This window comes from Hydra viridissima, unplaced genomic scaffold (assembly GCF_058129835.1).
Source record: "Hydra viridissima isolate aposymbiotic clone 2 unplaced genomic scaffold, HvirCarnegie_v1 scaffold_5, whole genome shotgun sequence".
NCBI lineage: Eukaryota > Metazoa > Cnidaria > Hydrozoa > Anthoathecata > Hydridae > Hydra > Hydra viridissima.
In genome coordinates, this window is record NW_028324304.1 from 19,691,084 (window position 1) to 19,708,947 (window position 17,864).

Below are 17,864 nucleotides of genomic sequence, written 5' to 3' on the forward strand. Positions count from 1 at the left end.
CTCTAATGAATTAAAAAACCAAAGATCAAGAACAGTGTCGCTTCTCGGCCTAAAGGCTAAGATCAAATGTTATAGTTGGTTAAGTCCTCGTAATTGCATTTTGATATTTTTCTTTTTTTTCTCGCCCGCTTTTCAAAAGGGAGACGAACTCAGGGTCATCGTGCTACTGGGTATTCCCCGAGAGGAGTGGAAAGTCCACAAGGCATTGGCGGGTGGACTATAACCACAATACCTCAAGAACAGTATTACGCAGTTGTACCAGCCCCAGCCATTTGTCGTTGTTTGCAAGAAGCCGACCTTTTAGGTCCTGTAGCAAATAAGATACTTCTAATTTCAAAACAAAATCGACTAAAGCGATTAAGGTTTGGAAAAAGGCTCCTAAATAAAAATATATCCTTTTGAAAAAACGTTTTATGGATTGATGAATCCCAATTTAATCGTTTCCAGTCTGATGAGAGAATATATTGGGCGTCCTGAAGCAAGAAAACAGCCTATTGCTTACTTCAAAGACGGTGAGGCATGTTAGGGGTAGTATTAAGCTTTGGGAAGCTGTACTCTAACGTAGTCTGTCCGCTTACGCGGACCTATACCATGCTGAGATATTTTTCTACATTTTTAACTTTAAAAGTGTAAATATTTACAGGGTGTGATATACCAGGATTCTTTTTTTATAAATCGAGAAGTGATACTGTTCTTGATCTTTGGTTTTTAATTCATTAGAGGTTAAAAAAGAATTTTTTTTAACAATCTATCAAATCGACGATCCATATTTGTTAACGTTTTTCTTAGCGATCTTCAGCAAAAAAAAGCTCTATGCATGATCAAAATACAAGATACTGTAAATATTTTTCTTTTAGAAATGAAAACTGCATCAGATAGCAAACGTAATATTTCATTTCTACACGATAATAAGGATTTACATTATAAATCAAAAATAACAAAAAAAAAACCCCAGAGACAACTTAATTTAGAGGAAGTATGATTTTTCTTTTTAAAACATTGCAACATCAGCGATGAAATATTTGAGCAACTCGTACACACAAATAACAGTATTACAACCAATGAATTTACAAGAATTTACCGGCTTTTACAGTCATTCAAATTTTTTAATAGAAAACGAGTTAAGTTACATGCAGCGCTAATAAGATCTAATTGCAGGAGGAACCATTGCGCATTCTAACTCATCCAAAGTGTTATCGATCACAGGTCGGTAAGTAAGTGACACCTAAACCAAAGTCAAAATAAGTCAAAATAAGTCAAAATATTAAGTAAATATTAAAATTAAAAAAATCAAAACAAAAGAGAATCATAAAAATGAATACCTTTCCAGTCTCAACATCTTGATATGACAATGTGTGCTTACGCCAATGCTCTTCCAATGGTTTCTTCTTCTGACCCTCCAGAGGTTTGCTATAGTCATATTCATCAATTCGTGTCTACGGAAGAGAAATATATTGAACTTTTATTTTAAATTTCGCTGATGTGAAAAAATAAATACAGTAAAAAAAAAAAAAAAAAAGTAATAGAAAAAACAAATATAACAAAGAAAGTAAATATAATATAAACAAAACAATTTTTCAGCTTTAATAAACATAAATTACAAAAAAACTAGAACTGTAAATAAAAAGTTTTTATCTTCTTTTAAAAAAAATTAAAAAGGATTTCAGTGAAAAAAATCTCAAAGAATTAGAGACCTTGTAGTCCTCTCTAGCATGTGCTCCACGGCTTTCTTTTCTTGCTTCAGCAGATACCATAGCCTGACAGGAGTTCAGCATCAAATTTTGAAGTTCCAATGCTTCCACAAGGTCAGTGTTCCATATCATGCCACGATCATATACCTGTATTATGTATGTATACACACATATATACATATATATACATATATACATATATATACATATATACATATATATACATATATACATATATATATATATATATATATATATATATATATATATGTGTGTGTGTGTGTGTATACATACATACATACATACATACATACATACATACATACATACATACATACATACATACATACATACACACATACATACATACATACACACATACATACATATATTAGGAGAAACTAACCTTGAGATCCTTCAGTTCATCATAAGCCTGATATATTTTTGTTACTCCTTCAGCCAAGACAGTGCCAGTTCTAAATACTGCTGCATGCCCTTGCATAATCTACAAATTAGATCAGAATAAGACAAGAATTGATAAACTGTAAATGATGACAACCATGTAAAAATATGTTAAACTATTATAAAATTAGAAAGCAAATATTTAAGCTGTAAAAGCAAAACTACTTTTTGCATCTTGAGTCTTAGATTTGCAGTAGGTGTGTGTCCATTTGCATATCGAACTTTATCAAGGTTGGCAACAGATGCTTCTCCTATATCCTGCAAAAGTAAGTAAGCAAATATTTTCACAAAGGTACTGTGAAAATATATTGAGATTCAAGTAGGAACCAACCAAATTCACTGCAAAAAACAAAAACAAAACAAAAAAAAACAAAAAACAAAACAACAAAAAGCATAGCAACAAAACCACATTCTGATTAAGAAGTCTTAATAAGACAGTGGCATTTTGTTGTGCTTTTTGTGGTTTTTCTTTGCAGTGAATTTGGTTGGTCCCTAAACATGAGTGTTACTTTTTTTCAAGGTGGTATACAAATTATTTTTCTTAACATATATGATTATAATTTAAAATTTTCAATAAGTAAAAAAAAAAGTAAGGATTTTTCATGAAAGACTTTTTATGGGTAATACAAGGTGTGGCAGCAATACTCAAACTAATTTTTGGCTAGGTTTCGTGATATAAATAAAATATTTCTGCCACTTGTTTTTGTTGGTTAATGTTCAATGAACCTCTTAGATTTGAATAAAATTGTGAATAAAGGATATTTCAGTCAAAAGTTTTACAATGGAAGCCAAAAGAAGTGAAGTTTGAAATTTGATTCATGGGGGTTTACCTGTAAGTAAAGTGATTCGTATTTCTGGAGTGTCTAAAACTACATTTCACAAAGTGAAAAATGTGACAGTGCTGAGAGAGCTCAAATGCCCTCTTCAGTGAACAAATAAGTTGATAGAAAGTTTACTAAAAAGCTTAAAAAGCATGTTGAAAAGATTTCTAATATATCCATCAGAAAGGCAGAAAAACTGCTCACAATGTTGATGAGCAGACAGTCAGAAGAACTCTAAAAACATTTGGAAAAGTCAGTGTGGCCCGACCAATATACAAATTTTTGACAGAGAGGCTAAAAACTTTTAGATTGGAGCAATCAAAGAAGCTTTTGAATCAACTGAAAAGCCTTCAACAACAGTCAAAATTTTTTTAGATGAAAATTTTTTAGTGTTGACTGTGTGATCAATAGGCAAAATGACAGATTCATTGTGCAGAGCACCACTTGTGTATCACACAAATTACCCTCAGTCCGCCATGATGCTAGGAATAATTGCTTCTAATGGAGAGAAATTCCATCAATCTACATTAAAGAGAAAGAAAAAATTACCTCTGATGAGTATATCAGCTTACTAAAACATTATGTGGTGCCATGAAGAAGACATTCCCAGAAGGCAACTAAATATTTCAACAGGACAATGCACCTTATCATGGGTCCAGAAAAACCCAACAATACCTTTAGGACAATATGACAAATTTCTGGCCCAAACACATTTGGCCACCATCCAGTCCTGATCTGAATCCCCTTGACATCAGTGTGTCAAGTCACTACAGTCATTAATTACCCATGCTTGGAACTCAATGTCAGGGGACTATATAACCAGCAGCTGCCAGTCTTTCCATCCAAGGCTTGAGGAAGTGATTAAAAAAAAAAGAAGACCTAATTGAATGTTAAAGTAGTAAAAGCATTTATCTTCAACTTTTCTTTTATTAAACTCCATAGATATAATTTTTTAGTGCTTTAAAAAGTCATTTAAAAAAAAAAAGTTTGTGAATCGTTGCTGCACCCTGTATTTGAGTTATTGAGTTATTTGCATAAAAAACTAAACAGTGTTAAATACTGATAAAGACTTTTTTGCAACTTTTCCATAAAATGTTAAAAAGTGTTTTCACATTGTGTGGAGTGCATTTAAATGGGTACAAAATCAAATTTTCATTATCAGAAAAAATTTTTTAAAAAGAAAAATTTGTTTAAATATTCTTTATGAAAATTTTAATGTAATAATAATTAACAGAAAACTCACATCCGGTAAATCTGGAATTGCATCTCCAGGTTTATTCTTTGCAGCAATATCTAAAGCACATGCACGCCCAAATATGACTAAATCTAGTAAAGAATTTGCCCCTAGTCGGTTTGCGCCATGCACTGAAGCACAAGCAGCTTCACCTGCAGCATATAAACCTTCGATAAGAACATCTTTACCATTCTTATGTTGAAGCACCTAATATATAAAAAGGTAAATAACTATTTTGATACAAAGAGTAATTTTTTTTAAGCAGTAAATCAATATTAAAAAGAATATTGTTAAGAACCTGTCCATTATAGTTGGTTGGTATCCCTCCCATATTATAATGGCAAGTTGGGAGAACAGGAATAGGGTCACGTGTTACATCAACACCAGCAAAAATCATGGCTGTCTCTGAGATTCCAGGAAGACGAGACTTGAGTATCTCTGGTTGAAGATGAGACAACTGCAAGTAAACATGATCTTTTTCTGGTCCACATCCACTAGACAGAAAAAAGATAAATTATTCCCTCATTTTGGTTCACATCCACTAGACACAGAAAAAAGATAAATTATTTCCTTGTGTTACAGCCAAGTAAAGAAAGAAAAAAAAAGAATTTTGAGCTTTATCAATTGTGAAATTTTCAAGTTCAATAAATAGCATACAATTTGTGGATAAAATCGTAATATAGAAAGAAAATGAATAAATTTTTTTTGATTATATAAAAATATTCAGTTGTGAAACTCATTTTTACTTAATCCACTAACCAATTAGTTGTACTGTCAGCTCTTAAAAGAATGTAAAAACAAAAAAAAAAAAGCCTGTTATAAAAAGAATCACATACCGCCCCTCTCTAATCTCAATTGTCATTGATCGAGAAACAACATCTCTTGAAGCAAGATCTTTGGCAGTTGGAGCATATCTTTCCATAAAACGCTCACCCTCAAAAAAGAATTATTTGTGTTAAAGTTTTGTTTTATTAAATTTCATTTAGTAAAAGAAAATAAAAATCAATGACATACTTCACTATTAATTAAGTAGCCCCCTTCACCTCGACAACCTTCAGTTATGAGACAACCAGCTCCATAAATACCTAGTTAAAAAAGACCTTCAAAATGTGAATCAAACAAAGAGCAAGCACAATCAATTATTACAAAATTGAAGGTAAAAGTAAATTAAAAAAAAAAAAGCGAAAGAGAACCAGTTGGATGAAACTGTATGAATTCTAAATCTTCATTTGCAAGACCAGCTCTTGTGACCATAGCAGTTCCATCTCCAGTGCATGTATGGGCTGATGTACATGAGAAGTATGATCGCCCGTAACCACTACAAAAGTAAATATCACACATACATTAAGTAGAAGGAAAAATTTTGAAGCATTAAACCAGATTTTTAAAAGCTTGTAAGAGAAACTTACCCTGTGGCAAGTACAGTATTTTTTGCTTTAATTCTATGCAGAGATCCATCTTCAAGGTTTAATGCAATAATTCCAACACACTTGCCTTTATCCATGAGCAGATCCAAAGCAAAGTATTCAATAAAATAATTACAGTCATATCGCAGAGACTAAAGCAAAAAAATGCACAATATTTTTTAAAATTCTTATGACATGATTAAACATACAATTACAAATGAGCACTATTTAACTCATAACTCACTCAAGCATATACTCAGCAATACTAAAAAAAGAATATACCTGTCCATATAGTGTGTGAAGAAGTGAATGGCCAGTTCGATCAGCTACAGCACAGCATCGATGTGCTTGGCCACTTTTACCAAAGTTTAAACTCTGGCCACCAAACGCTCGTTGATAAATTCTTCCTTCTTCTGTTCTACTGAATGGCATCCCATAATTTTCAAGTTCATAAACAGCAGCTGGTGCTTCACGAGTCATATAGTGAATTGCATCTTGGTCACCCAGCCAATCTGAGCCTTTTACAGTGTCATACATATGCCATCTCCAGTCATCTTTTTCCATATTTCCTAAGGCTGCATTTATACCACCCTAGATATATAGGAAAATAGTGTATATATGTACTTATATAGATTGCACTATTTATGCATTATTTATATATATACATATATATATATACATGTGTATATATATATATATATATATATATATACACATATGTATATATGTATATATATGTATATATGTATATATGTGTATATGTGTATATGTGTATATGTATATATGTATATATGTATATATGTATATATGTATATATGTATAATGCATATATGTATATATATGTATATACATATATATGTATATATATATACATATATATATATGTATATATATGTATATATATGTATACATATATATATATATGTATATATATATACATATATATATGTATATATATATGTATATTTATATATTTATATATAAATAAAGCATAAAAAGCAAAAAATAACAGTAGCAAAGCTGAGTTTCTAAACAGTATCTAAACAAAAAATGTATAATAAAGTCTAACCTGTGCTGCAACTGTGTGTGATCGAGTTGGAAAGAGTTTAGTAACACAAGCTGTTTTAAAGCCAGCATTTGCAAGACCAAAAGCAGCTCGCAAGCCTGCTCCTCCAGCCCCAACTACTACACAATCATATGTATGATCAATAACTGGGTATTGACGACTCAACTAATATGAAATTGAAAATATTTAATAGAAATATTGGAAGATTCAGTACACAAAAAGAACAGCAAAAATAGTAATTACAATGGAATTTACCTCCGCCTTGGATGTTTTATCACCTGTTCTGTTGCCTTCAACTGTGAAGTGAAAACTACGAATACATGAGGGAACCAACTATATTTTTAAAAAATACTATATTAATGTTAAAGTTTTCGCATAATTTTTGTGTAAGTTAATATTGTTAAATCAGCTATTGTGGGAGTTAAAAAATAAGATAAAAACTAATAACTTTTAATGGATGAGTTTGTTGTTTTCAACAATATAATTTAAATATAGAATACATGAGGGAACCAACTATATTTTTAAAAAATACTATATTAATGTTAAAGTTTTCGCATAATTTTTGTGTAAGTTAATATTCTATATTTAAATTATATTGTTGAAAACAACAAACTCATCCATTAAAAGTTATTAGTTTTTATCTTATTTTTTAACTCCCACAATAGCTGATTTAACAATATTAACTTACACAAAAATTATGCGAAAACTTTAACATTAATATAGTATTTTTTAAAAATATAGTTGGTTCCCTCATGTATTCTATATTTAAATTATATTGTTGAAAACAACATATTAACTTACACAAAAATTATTCTAAATCACAGAGCATTTATATCTACATCAGCCCTAGGATAACTTCCTAGTTCAGTACTAATAGAATACTTGTGCAAAAAATCTGATTTTATCAACTATTTAGTGAGAATGATAATTGGGAGAGGTTAGAAAACAGGTTAAGCTTAAGGTTCCAAACTCCATAATTAATACATGTGATATACAACTGAAAATTATATGCTATATGTTTATATCTCATATAAATATGTTAATATAGGTTTATCAAATATAGAGAACTAGAATCTTTTAATGAATCTTTTAATGAGAGCTGAATACAAGTGATTTATGTGGATAATTTAAAATTGCAAGTATTGTGCACCAGCAAGCTGGAAGTGAAAAAGTGTTTAATCTGAAAAATAATACTTTTTCATCCCATTTTACTTCTTCAAATAACCATATAGAAAAACGAAGAATTCGCTCATGAACAATTAAAGATACTCTCTTCATATGGTATCAAAAATACCGCTATATACAAACAGATTGGTGTCAATATTTTTTTTTCCTGTTTGCTGGGTAAATAAAAAGAAAACTAATTTTTGATTCTCATACCTGAGGAGACTTATTAAAGTAACTTCTATATAAAGATAACATGGTCACACACTTTTATGGTTCTTTACCAAAAATGTGAGGCCGTCACTGATAATTTTTGGAATGATAACATTGCTTGCAATCAAAAAGTATTTTACCGACTCTACTTATGAACTTCACCGAATAGAAAACTGAAAGGCGTGTCCATTTAAATAATTAGAACTGTCACAGCATGCATAAAAACTTTATTATCTAAGTAACTTCTGTTTAATACTCACTCTTACTATAATATTAGTTAAAGAGTAGGAAAAAAAACACAGTATGATACAATGAGTTTTGATGCTAAAAAGTTAACGCATAAGCTACGAAAAACAAATCTGGGAAACATGCATAGGCTTGTTTTTCGTAAAAATACCTCTAGCTAAATGTAAAAACAATAGCGAAACTAGAGAAAAAAATATGAAGAGGTTCAAAAATTGTTTTTTTGGAATTTTGTAATGGTTAATAGGTTTAAAATTGGCTTTAATTGAAAAACGTGATTTTTATTTGTAGGAACATCGAGGAAGCAGTGTATTCATTTACACGTGTGTTCCGCCTGGTCCCAAATACTGAACTGCATATTTAAGTTTTTTGATGCGTTTACAAAAATGTTTCAGAGAAAAATTACAAACTTGTGAAATTAAAACTAATTTTAAAAAACTAGTTAAAATTAATTTTTTAGCTAATCATAACTTATATTGTTAACTAAAATGATGAGTCAATTTAATCACAGCCTATAGAAGTTAAAAGCAACATTAAAGATGTTTTGAAGTCTTGAAAACCAAATGTCTTACAAAATTTGCATTTTATAAAGAGTTGTTTTAAAAGTTTTAACTCAAACGTTTTAATAAGAATTTAAGAGTTAATCCTTGACATTTACTGTAAAAATGATACAATGTTTTCGAAATAAGATTACATCATTTAATATCAAAGTGAATCATAATGCTAAAAATGATTGCACACCAAAATCAAAATTATCTGCCGATGAAAAATGTTTTCAAATTTTTTATAAAGCAGTTGCAATATGAACCAAAACTCTAAAAGACCAAAATCCAATTTTTATTTATTTTATTTTTTTAAAATCAATCAGATTTTTAATCAAATTTTATAAGTTTTTCGACTAATTAACAGGAAGTTTTAAAACTGTCTGTTGCAGTTTCATTTGACGTTTTGTTGCAGTTTCATTTGACGTTTTGTTGCAGTTTCATTTGACGTTTTGTTGCAGTTTCATTTGTTGTTACATTTTCTTAACGTTACGAGTCCGTTTAACCAGATAAAATAGTAAATTTTCGCGAATAGTTCACGGAATTATCGTAAAAACTTAAAATACATCGGAAATTTTGATCGATTTTCATAACATTTGGCGGTTGTTACATAATTGTATAACAGTGATGTTAGAAAAGAAATTTTTCATTCCGCAAAAAAAAATAAAAACTCCAACATGATTATCTAAAAATAGAAATTCTCAAAAGTTCCATCAGAATCCGTTTTTAAATTACTTCTAATATCATTTGCATACAATTGTTGATAAAATTTAGGAAATTCCTGCCACGCTATTATTGTATTCAAGCTCTAGAACGGTTGCTATGGCAGGAACAGACGCGTTAATATCCTCCAGCAACAGCTTGCGATTCCTCGATTTCCCGCCTACCTTTGCGTTGGTGCGCTGGTGAAGACATTCCAGGCGGGTAGCCAAAAAACAACACTCCACAAATGATTTTACTTACTATGGACGATGGAGTTACATCAAAAAATATTCAGCTTTATAAATATTTGCTCGACGGAGTAACTAACTATAAAGGCTGTCCAGTTAAAGGGACGTTCTTTGTGGCTGGGAACAACACTGATTACAGTTTAGTCAAGGCAACCCAAGAGTGTGGTTAATACTTTTCATTCTGAAGTTGTATGCCAAAATCAACTTGTCAGGATTGTCAAAAGTACCCCCGTCGCTTTTTTTGTAATCCAATTATATAACTAGTTGTTTTTTTATAGACATGATGTTTCCAGAAGAATGGTCAAACCATAAGTATCATAATGGCTTCTGAGTTGAAATCGCAATTATCATTCGATTGTGATATAAAATTATTTCTAGTGACGTATTTGGTTTGAAATTATGCTATTCTTTTTTAAAAGCCATCGTACGTAGAACTTAAATTTGAGGTTGTTAACCATATGAAAACAATTCAGCAAACGATTTATGTAACCACACGTGGAGAAACCCATTCCTTGAGAGCACCAAAAATACGTTTAGAGTTTTAGGAGATAAAGACTTCTTGTATCACAGCACACTGGGCACATCCGGAAACTATGGTAGCTGTTTACTCTGGACCATCTACCACCATCAGAATGTTATATGAGTAACTATCCCAAAAGTAAAAATCACCTTTCTTTTCATTACGTTAAGTTTCCTTGCGAGCCTTTTTTTGTAGGGGTGGGCGACAACGACTTAACTACTTTCTTCTTACAGATTCCTATCCTGGTTTGTGGGAGATTCTACTTGTTCCATGGCAGTGCGATCAAGCAGGCGTCTTGGGAACAATAATAGACAAATTTCAAGAGACTAGTGACGAGGAAAATGTGTATAATTAGTTCATGAGAAATTTTGATACCTACTAATAGAACAACAAACAACTTTTCACTGTGTTTGGCCACTCCTCTTAGTTCGATAACGCGCCATACATAAAAATTGGTGAGACCCTTTTTATTTGCACTTTAACGAAAGTTAAGCAAAACAAAATAGAAAATAAGTAGCACGGAAGAAAAGGTAAAAGATAAATAGGGTTGTATTGAGTGGTATTTTTTTCTAGCTCTCATGCGATTTATAAATAACTTGAGAATGAATAAAGACGTGTATATTGCGACAGCTCAACAGGCCATTCGATGGAAGCAATCGCCAATTAGTCTTGACAAAAACCCGTTTCCGTGTCTCTAATCGCATCTAGAAGACTAGAAAGAAGTCCATGGTTGATGCGCGATCTTCCGATCAAAATTTTTATTGTTTAAACTACTTTTTAATGGCTGAAAATGCAGAAAAAAACCTAACACTTTTTATCAAAGTAGCTTGAACCTAAATTTTAACAGACGTGGATCCAGGAATTTGTAACTTCGTTGCCAAATTTTATTTTCACGGTTGAAATTTCGATAAAAGATCGATATTTTAATATTTTTTCACAACATTTAGAGAAGACTTTTTGTGAGGTAACTTAATCTTCTCAGTAGTTTAGCAATTATAACAAAAAATATAATGATACTAATAAAAATAACAATAATAATTTAAAGTTTAATTGTAATCATTATAAGAAGATGGATGATGGAGATGAATGAAGAGATGTAATAGATCTAGATCGAAGTTAGTTATCGGAAACAACGGTCAAGGTTTTTTACAAACAACTTCGAGCAAAATGTGTAATGGTATAAGAATGATGAAAAATGAAAGAATGAAAAAAGAAACGTGCGGGGGGGGGGGGGGGGGAGGGGTTGCGATTTATTGTGCTACGTCAAATCTTTTCAGAAATTATTTGAATTAGGTAACACCACTTCTTTCTTTCTTTCTTTTTATTTCTTTTCTTTCTTCATTTTATTAAAATGTGTAATTGCAATACAAAACTATTCAAATATATCGTATTCAAAATATTGTGGGATTGTGAAAAATTTAAAACTCTTTAAACTGTAAGAAAAAAAAATGAAAAGACATTAATTGATGTTTCTTAATGAAATAAATGATATTAATAAAATCTTTTGAAGACCTTGATCTCTGTTTTCCTACAGGATTTTCACATTATTTTCCGTAGAAACCCTCATCTCCGGGACCCTTGACCATAATAAGACAAGAATTAAAAAATTTTTGATATAAAGTTTGGTTTTGACATTTTATCAGTTTTTAGCAAATTCGGTGCAAATTTCGTTAAAAATTTTTCTGCTTGAAACCTTTTGAAGTTAACAACTTCAGTTCCAACTTTTTCCGATAAGCAATTTGATTTTTATTTCCGATTTTTGAGTATTTAATGGTGAGATTTTTAAGATGTCAAAATTTTTAAACTATTTATCATAAATAAGGCAACCCGAACTGTTTAAAAAACATTCACTTATTTGCAAATTAACGGACAGAAATTTTTGGGGATTTTGATGAGTTTTCCATTAAAGTTTCTCCTTGTAGAAAATCCCGCTCTACATCTTAAATTATCAAATGAAATTTCATCACGGATATTTTTAATTTTGAAGGGGCGAGTGATGACGTCAATTCTTAAGATGCAAAGCGTAAAAAATAATCTGCCAGCAAATTTACTTAAAGAAAGTTTTTTTTTACATTTAATCTTGCTATTATTAAGTTTCAAAGTTCGTCATGTAACACCCGGCCACAAATCTGATCATTCATCTAGCCTAGACAACAAGCGTCTTTGACTTTTGAATAGCGATTTATAGTTTCGATACTAAGTACTAAAACTGAAGCTAAAACAGCTGCCGAAACTAAAAAAATTTAACTGGCCGAAATATCAAATGTGGAATTTGTTTAGCGTGCTTATGCACCATCACGAGCTGCAAGCCTCTTATCAAAAGTAGTTTGTTGATCAAGATTGCAAGAACACGCATATTTGATGAAAGCAATTTTCACGGATTATCTTTATACAACTATGCAAATCATTGTTAAAATGAAAGATTCAATGTGCATCTATGTAGACATGCAGAACAATAAAAAAGCAGAATCATAAAAAGTCTATTGCAACAAGACTCCAAAAATTGCACAAAATAAAAGTGTGCGTTAAATACAACTTTTTTCAAGATATAATTAAATATTTTAACAAACATGACATAAACTCCATGAACATGTATGAGACTTTTTATTTTAAATAAAAATTGGGCAATAAACCAATAAACTAAAAGCCACTTTTACATCTTCACACCAGAAAACTTACAAAAGCAAAAAAGCAAAAAAAAAAAAAAAAACAACATTTTTCTAAAAATAACTTATTCCAAATAACATAATTTAACACATACGATATTAACCCATAAAACCTAAAAAGTAGCGCTCTATCCTTACTTTTATTATTTATTACTTTTGTTATTTACATTACTTTTATTGATCCCAAAGAAAATCAAAATGAAAACAAACTGGTGAAAACACGCACACTAATAAATACTGAAAGGTTTTGGAAGGAACTTTTTGCTTTGTGCCATCTAGAGTTTTTAAGTCGTTCTCAAGAAGTCTTTAAATTGTTTCAAGATATTGGATCAACTTTGATAAGAACTAACATTGTGTGATAAGGTTACTGTTGACTGTATGACATTGTTATCCAATACTTTTTCTCCTTTTGAACCCAGGTTAAAACCATGTGTAGCTAATTCAAGTAAGTTTATTAAAACATCTTCATTTGTCTGTAAAAGAAAAAGAAAACTAAATTTGGAATCCAAACTTAAAATTTGTTGAACCAGAAAGATTGTATCAGAGAAGATACAATAATAAAGTGGTTAGCCAATTAAATAATGGTCACTTGAGAGTAGCACTCAATTAAATACACCTTAAAAGCATTTCAACCCTCAAACCATACCAAAACAGCTTTCTATAAACTGTACCAAACAGTTGTCTATTGACAGGAGTCAAAAACAAATGTGCAGCACAAAAACCAAAATTAGATTGTTGCAATTAATTATTCATTAATGATGTCAGAATAATAGAATTCTTTTTACTAATTATGACTACAGTAATAAAAATAACTTAACGTAAACTAATACAAACTTTAAAAAGAAAACCCAAAAAGCCATTAAGTTTTTAAAATTCCTACAAATCTTTTCAAATAAAAAGCTAATCTCATTTTTTATCATACACTTTAGTTTAGAAGGTCATTTTAAGTGAAACCAAAAATAAAAACATTTATTAAGTATTTTTTCTATAAACAGTGGCATATTTTTCTCAGAACAGAACAGAATCTATTTATGTTTTTTTTTTTTACTTCTACTAGTACTTTTTCTTAACTCTTTAACAATGGAAGGGTGCAAGGGAAAAACCAGTGATGTCACAGTTTTTTTATTTTTGAGAAAACAAAACAAAAGAAAAACAGATTTGAAGACTTATAAAAGAGCTGTGTCTAGTTTCGTAATTTCTTTTTACGCTTTAAATACTGCATGATTTATTACTTGTTATTTAAAAAATCTTAGAAGGTAAACTAGATGAACTGTGACATCTTTGCAACTGTTTCCAAAACAACAGCTCTGTCCTACACTTGAGTTGTCAAATAGACCCAAATGTGATACATCTCTTGTAAGAATGCGATCAAAAAAAAGTGTTGCAGCATGCTAGCTGCACTTCTTTCTTCCAATTAGTTTTATCAAAACAGGTGCACACTGTCTGATCCTAAGATAACCAAAGCTGATATTAAACTTTTTTTGGAAAAACTTCCTGGAAAAAAAAACAAGTTTGAATTCTATCTTAGAGCCAAAAATCATAATAAATCACAATAAAAATAAATCATCATCAAATATTATTCTTAATCAAACATTCTTAAAGTATCTGTAGCTTTCATGACAAACTTTTCAGTGTGGGAAGTGCTCATATATCATACTTCTTTGATAAATAAAGTTCCTCTGGGAGATAGAGCTTCCTAGTATCTTACAAAGCATAATGACTTTGCTGTTTTCTAAAAGACTTAATAAATAATATTATTTATAATCTGTTCAGATAAAGCGAGAAGTTGGTTTCTATGTTTTCCAAACTAGAATCCTGACAGCACTGTTATCTCTTACCACTTTATTACAATAACAGAATGAGCAGTCATCTTGCTTTATGCTAAACACCTCAACCATTGAAGCAAAATGTCTTGTTAATTTTTACTTTGTATTTTGCCATTTATTTTCAAGTCTTTATTTTGCCATTTATTTCTCTATCATTCCCACTTTCAACCAAGTTTCTTTTTCTTTTTTTTTTTTTTTCTTTTCTTTTTTTTTTTATTAATATCAGGATACTTGCATTTACCCACAATTTTAACAAAAACAGTAAAGAGTTTCATTAGTAGCAAAAAGATTTTGATAGAGTGTAAGCGAGGTTATTATGAACAACACTTCTTTATAGGTTGAAAGATTTGGACATCTCTTGCTTACCCCTTGTGATTATATATAAATTTAGAAGTGAACTTAATTTTTTTTTATGATTTATAAATTTGCAACAATGCAGCAACATCTTCTTTATATAGTAGGGGGAATAACTCAAAAAAATCTGTAAATATGACGTTACTGGCTTTCTCTTCACAGCCTTCATATGCATAGATACAAAAATATATACACACATATATACAAATTACACTAACACATGTCTATATATATATATATATATATATATATATATATATATATATATATATATATATATATATATATATATATATATATATATATATATATATATATATATATATATATATATATATATATATATAACATTCTTGTAGATTTTCATTAAATTATAAAACATCTAAAAATTTTAAAAATTATACGAAATTTTTATAAAAACAACATACCTGATAATTCCATAAGTTGATTGTGGAATGCAAGAAAACAACACCAACAACAAAACACAAAACAAACAAAAATAAAAAATGAGTGAATACAAAACGATCAATGTTCCTGAAAAAAATATAAAAACTATTTCAAACACAAAGAAAATACCTGTATAAACGTTAAGAAATGAGAGTTTGTGAATGTTAGAGTGTGTTTTATGATAATAAATTCTTTCAAGATTCTCAGAGTATAATTGAAATCTAATTTGAATTTATCTTATATCTTTTCACTGAAATTTTAAAAAAAAATTTCTGTGTGAAAACTTTGTTTTCTTAACACTTACAAATTTCTCAATGTTGAACTTGCTGTAATATGTGCAGCTATTTTCTTTTCATCTCTGAGATTTAGTAGTTCAGTCATGATTGAGCAACATTGAGGTCACATTGAGTTTTCTAGTAGACGGCAGTAGGTATATTCTAGCTACCAAGTTTATATTTATTGCACTATTATATATCTAAATGATAACATCAAAAAGAATTAGTTTTTAATCGTTATTGAACGACATTATAAAGTTATCTTAAAAGGTTTTAGTTTTAAAACAAGATCTAATGAGTTTTAAACCAGAAATTATTACTAACAACTTTTTATCAACAAACTTTACCAGCAGTAATGAAATTGAATAACATTTCTGTAAAGTTGCAGAGAAACCTCATTAAAAGAGACGTCAAAATCGGATGAATACGAAATTTAAACGATACAAATGTATAACTAAATATTCTCTATATGCGTTTCTAGAAGTTCCGTACAACGATCAGTTGAAAAATTAAATAGGTTTTTTATTTTATGCCGTACCGTGGCGATTTGTTACTGAAATGATGCAGTATGAACTTGACCTTCTTGCAAATGACAACCGTGTTAATATGAAAAAATATTCTCTGCAGACTTTCTGATTTGGAATTTTTTCTAATTATATTGTTACGTATACCAATAGGATGTCCAACCATTTGTAAAATACTATCATATAACTAAAGGCCACTTGTATTAAAAAATGTTAAAAAAATTTCCGTTAACGAGAAGAATTTTTTTTTTTGCTTTGAATTACCAAAATAGTTTTTCATAAAAACTTTCGAGTTTTTAAAAACTTTTTAATTATTAAAAACTAATTAATTTAATTAGATTGAGCGTGATTTGTTTTTAAGCGCAACTCAGCTTTTTTTTAACCATGGGATTTATTTTTAAACCGTTCCATATTTTTGGCTATTGAAAAATTTAAGTCTGGTACGAAAACTATTTAAAACTCGCTTGTTTTTATTTAATTGAAAATATTACATTGAAATGTTAATATTTTAATGAAATTGAGAATTTTTCTTTTAAGTCTAAATTGTTTAAGTTTCGCAAAAATAAAACATCAAAAAAATGCATCAGGAAAATCAATAAAAACGACTTAATACAAATCTCCTTTTTGTTAAAAAAAAAAGAATCGAATTTATACTATTCATCTAACTGATAATTGTATGCTCGATTAACCAAGCAGTTTAATTCGACCATTCGAGATTTATCGCTAGAGTTCAATATATTTATTAACTTTCTTTACAAAACGGCTTTAACATACTTGCATCTTTTTGATTGAAGAATAACTTTAATTCTAAAATGCGAAATTTGGGTATGTTTCCATTTAGGCCATTTGGTTAGCAGTTTCTTGTCTTTGATTTGCAAAGCAGAGTATAAGAAATTGTTTTTTCTGGATATTAGGGCTTGTGTATTTTCATTCTATTCAATAAAATTTTTGATTTCCTGTAAAATACAAACTATTGGATTTTTTAAATTTTTTATCTTTGTGAAATTGATGGACTTTCTTCGGTTGCTTATTTGTCCAATTTTTGTGCTTTGTAGTTTAAGTCAATCTTTTTAGATTATTCTTTGGCCATTTAACCCATTTTCTCGTTAGCTTTGTTGTAATACCTAAATCTCGAAGCACGTTTGGCATTTTATTCCCACTTTTCAATGCACAAAGTATAAAAGAACCGAGCGCTATAAGAGTAAAGAGCTTGTTTCAACTTACCTTACCTTCTACTGATAGTTCTCGTATATTTTATCTTCAATTTTGAATAACCTTCTCTTTTTGTGGTCTGGAAAAATCTTCTGGCGCATTTTCTGCTTTTGTAATTTTGTCAGTTTCTTGTATTTTGAGAGTACCTTGCACAGCATGCAGACTTATTTTCTGTGCAATATTTCTCTATGATGAACACCTTTTTTCCCATAATGATTTCGAATGGTTTAAATATAAATAAAGGATTA

The 17,864-nt window shown here is 29.7% G+C and overlaps 2 protein-coding genes across 2 annotated transcripts; both read right to left on the minus strand.

The window, feature by feature from the left end:
* Nucleotides 1-876: 876 nt before the first annotated feature.
* Nucleotides 877-8,220, minus strand: LOC145189268 (succinate dehydrogenase [ubiquinone] flavoprotein subunit, mitochondrial-like). The gene is made up of 15 exons (XM_090086545.1): nucleotides 8,061-8,220; nucleotides 6,936-7,013; nucleotides 6,684-6,845; nucleotides 5,897-6,205; nucleotides 5,618-5,766; nucleotides 5,402-5,526; nucleotides 5,223-5,293; nucleotides 5,045-5,142; nucleotides 4,507-4,702; nucleotides 4,218-4,415; nucleotides 2,319-2,411; nucleotides 2,098-2,196; nucleotides 1,695-1,838; nucleotides 1,323-1,436; nucleotides 877-1,225 (listed from the first exon to the last, which is right to left on the minus strand). The coding sequence occupies exons 1-15, from the start codon at nucleotides 8,100-8,102 to the stop codon at nucleotides 1,139-1,141; spliced, it is 1,965 nt and encodes a 654-aa protein (XP_089942671.1). The 5' UTR covers nucleotides 8,103-8,220; the 3' UTR covers nucleotides 877-1,138.
* A 4,555-nt stretch (nucleotides 8,221-12,775) lies between these two features.
* On the minus strand, nucleotides 12,776-16,368 carry LOC145196403 (uncharacterized). Its single transcript, XM_090088667.1, has 4 exons — nucleotides 16,228-16,368; nucleotides 15,910-16,080; nucleotides 15,587-15,692; nucleotides 12,776-13,451 (listed from the first exon to the last, which is right to left on the minus strand). The coding sequence occupies exons 2-4, from the start codon at nucleotides 15,984-15,986 to the stop codon at nucleotides 13,308-13,310; spliced, it is 327 nt and encodes a 108-aa protein (XP_089944793.1). The 5' UTR covers nucleotides 15,987-16,080; nucleotides 16,228-16,368; the 3' UTR covers nucleotides 12,776-13,307.
* Nucleotides 16,369-17,864: the final 1,496 nt, after the last annotated feature.

What these genes read in the sequence shown, in the direction of transcription:
- LOC145189268 (XM_090086545.1), bottom strand. Translation starts at nt 8,102, where the DNA reads ATGTTATCTTTATATAGAAGTTACTTTAATAAGTCTCCTCAG. An exon ending in CATACAGTTTCATCCAACTG is followed by an intron (nt 5,294 to 5,401) that starts GTTCTCTTTCGC and finishes TTTTTTAACTAG; the next exon opens with GTATTTATGGAGCTGGTTGT. An exon ending in ATGCTAGAGAGGACTACAAG is followed by an intron (nt 1,437 to 1,694) that starts GTCTCTAATTCT and finishes TCTCTTCCGTAG; the next exon opens with ACACGAATTGATGAATATGA.
- LOC145196403 (XM_090088667.1), bottom strand. Translation starts at nt 15,986, where the DNA reads ATGACTGAACTACTAAATCTCAGAGATGAAAAGAAAATAGCTGCACAT. An exon ending in AGTTCAACATTGAGAAATTT is followed by an intron (nt 15,693 to 15,909) that starts GTAAGTGTTAAG and finishes TATTTTTTTCAG; the next exon opens with GAACATTGATCGTTTTGTAT. An exon ending in TCAACTTATGGAATTATCAG is followed by an intron (nt 13,452 to 15,586) that starts GTATGTTGTTTT and finishes TTTCTTTTACAG; the next exon opens with ACAAATGAAGATGTTTTAAT.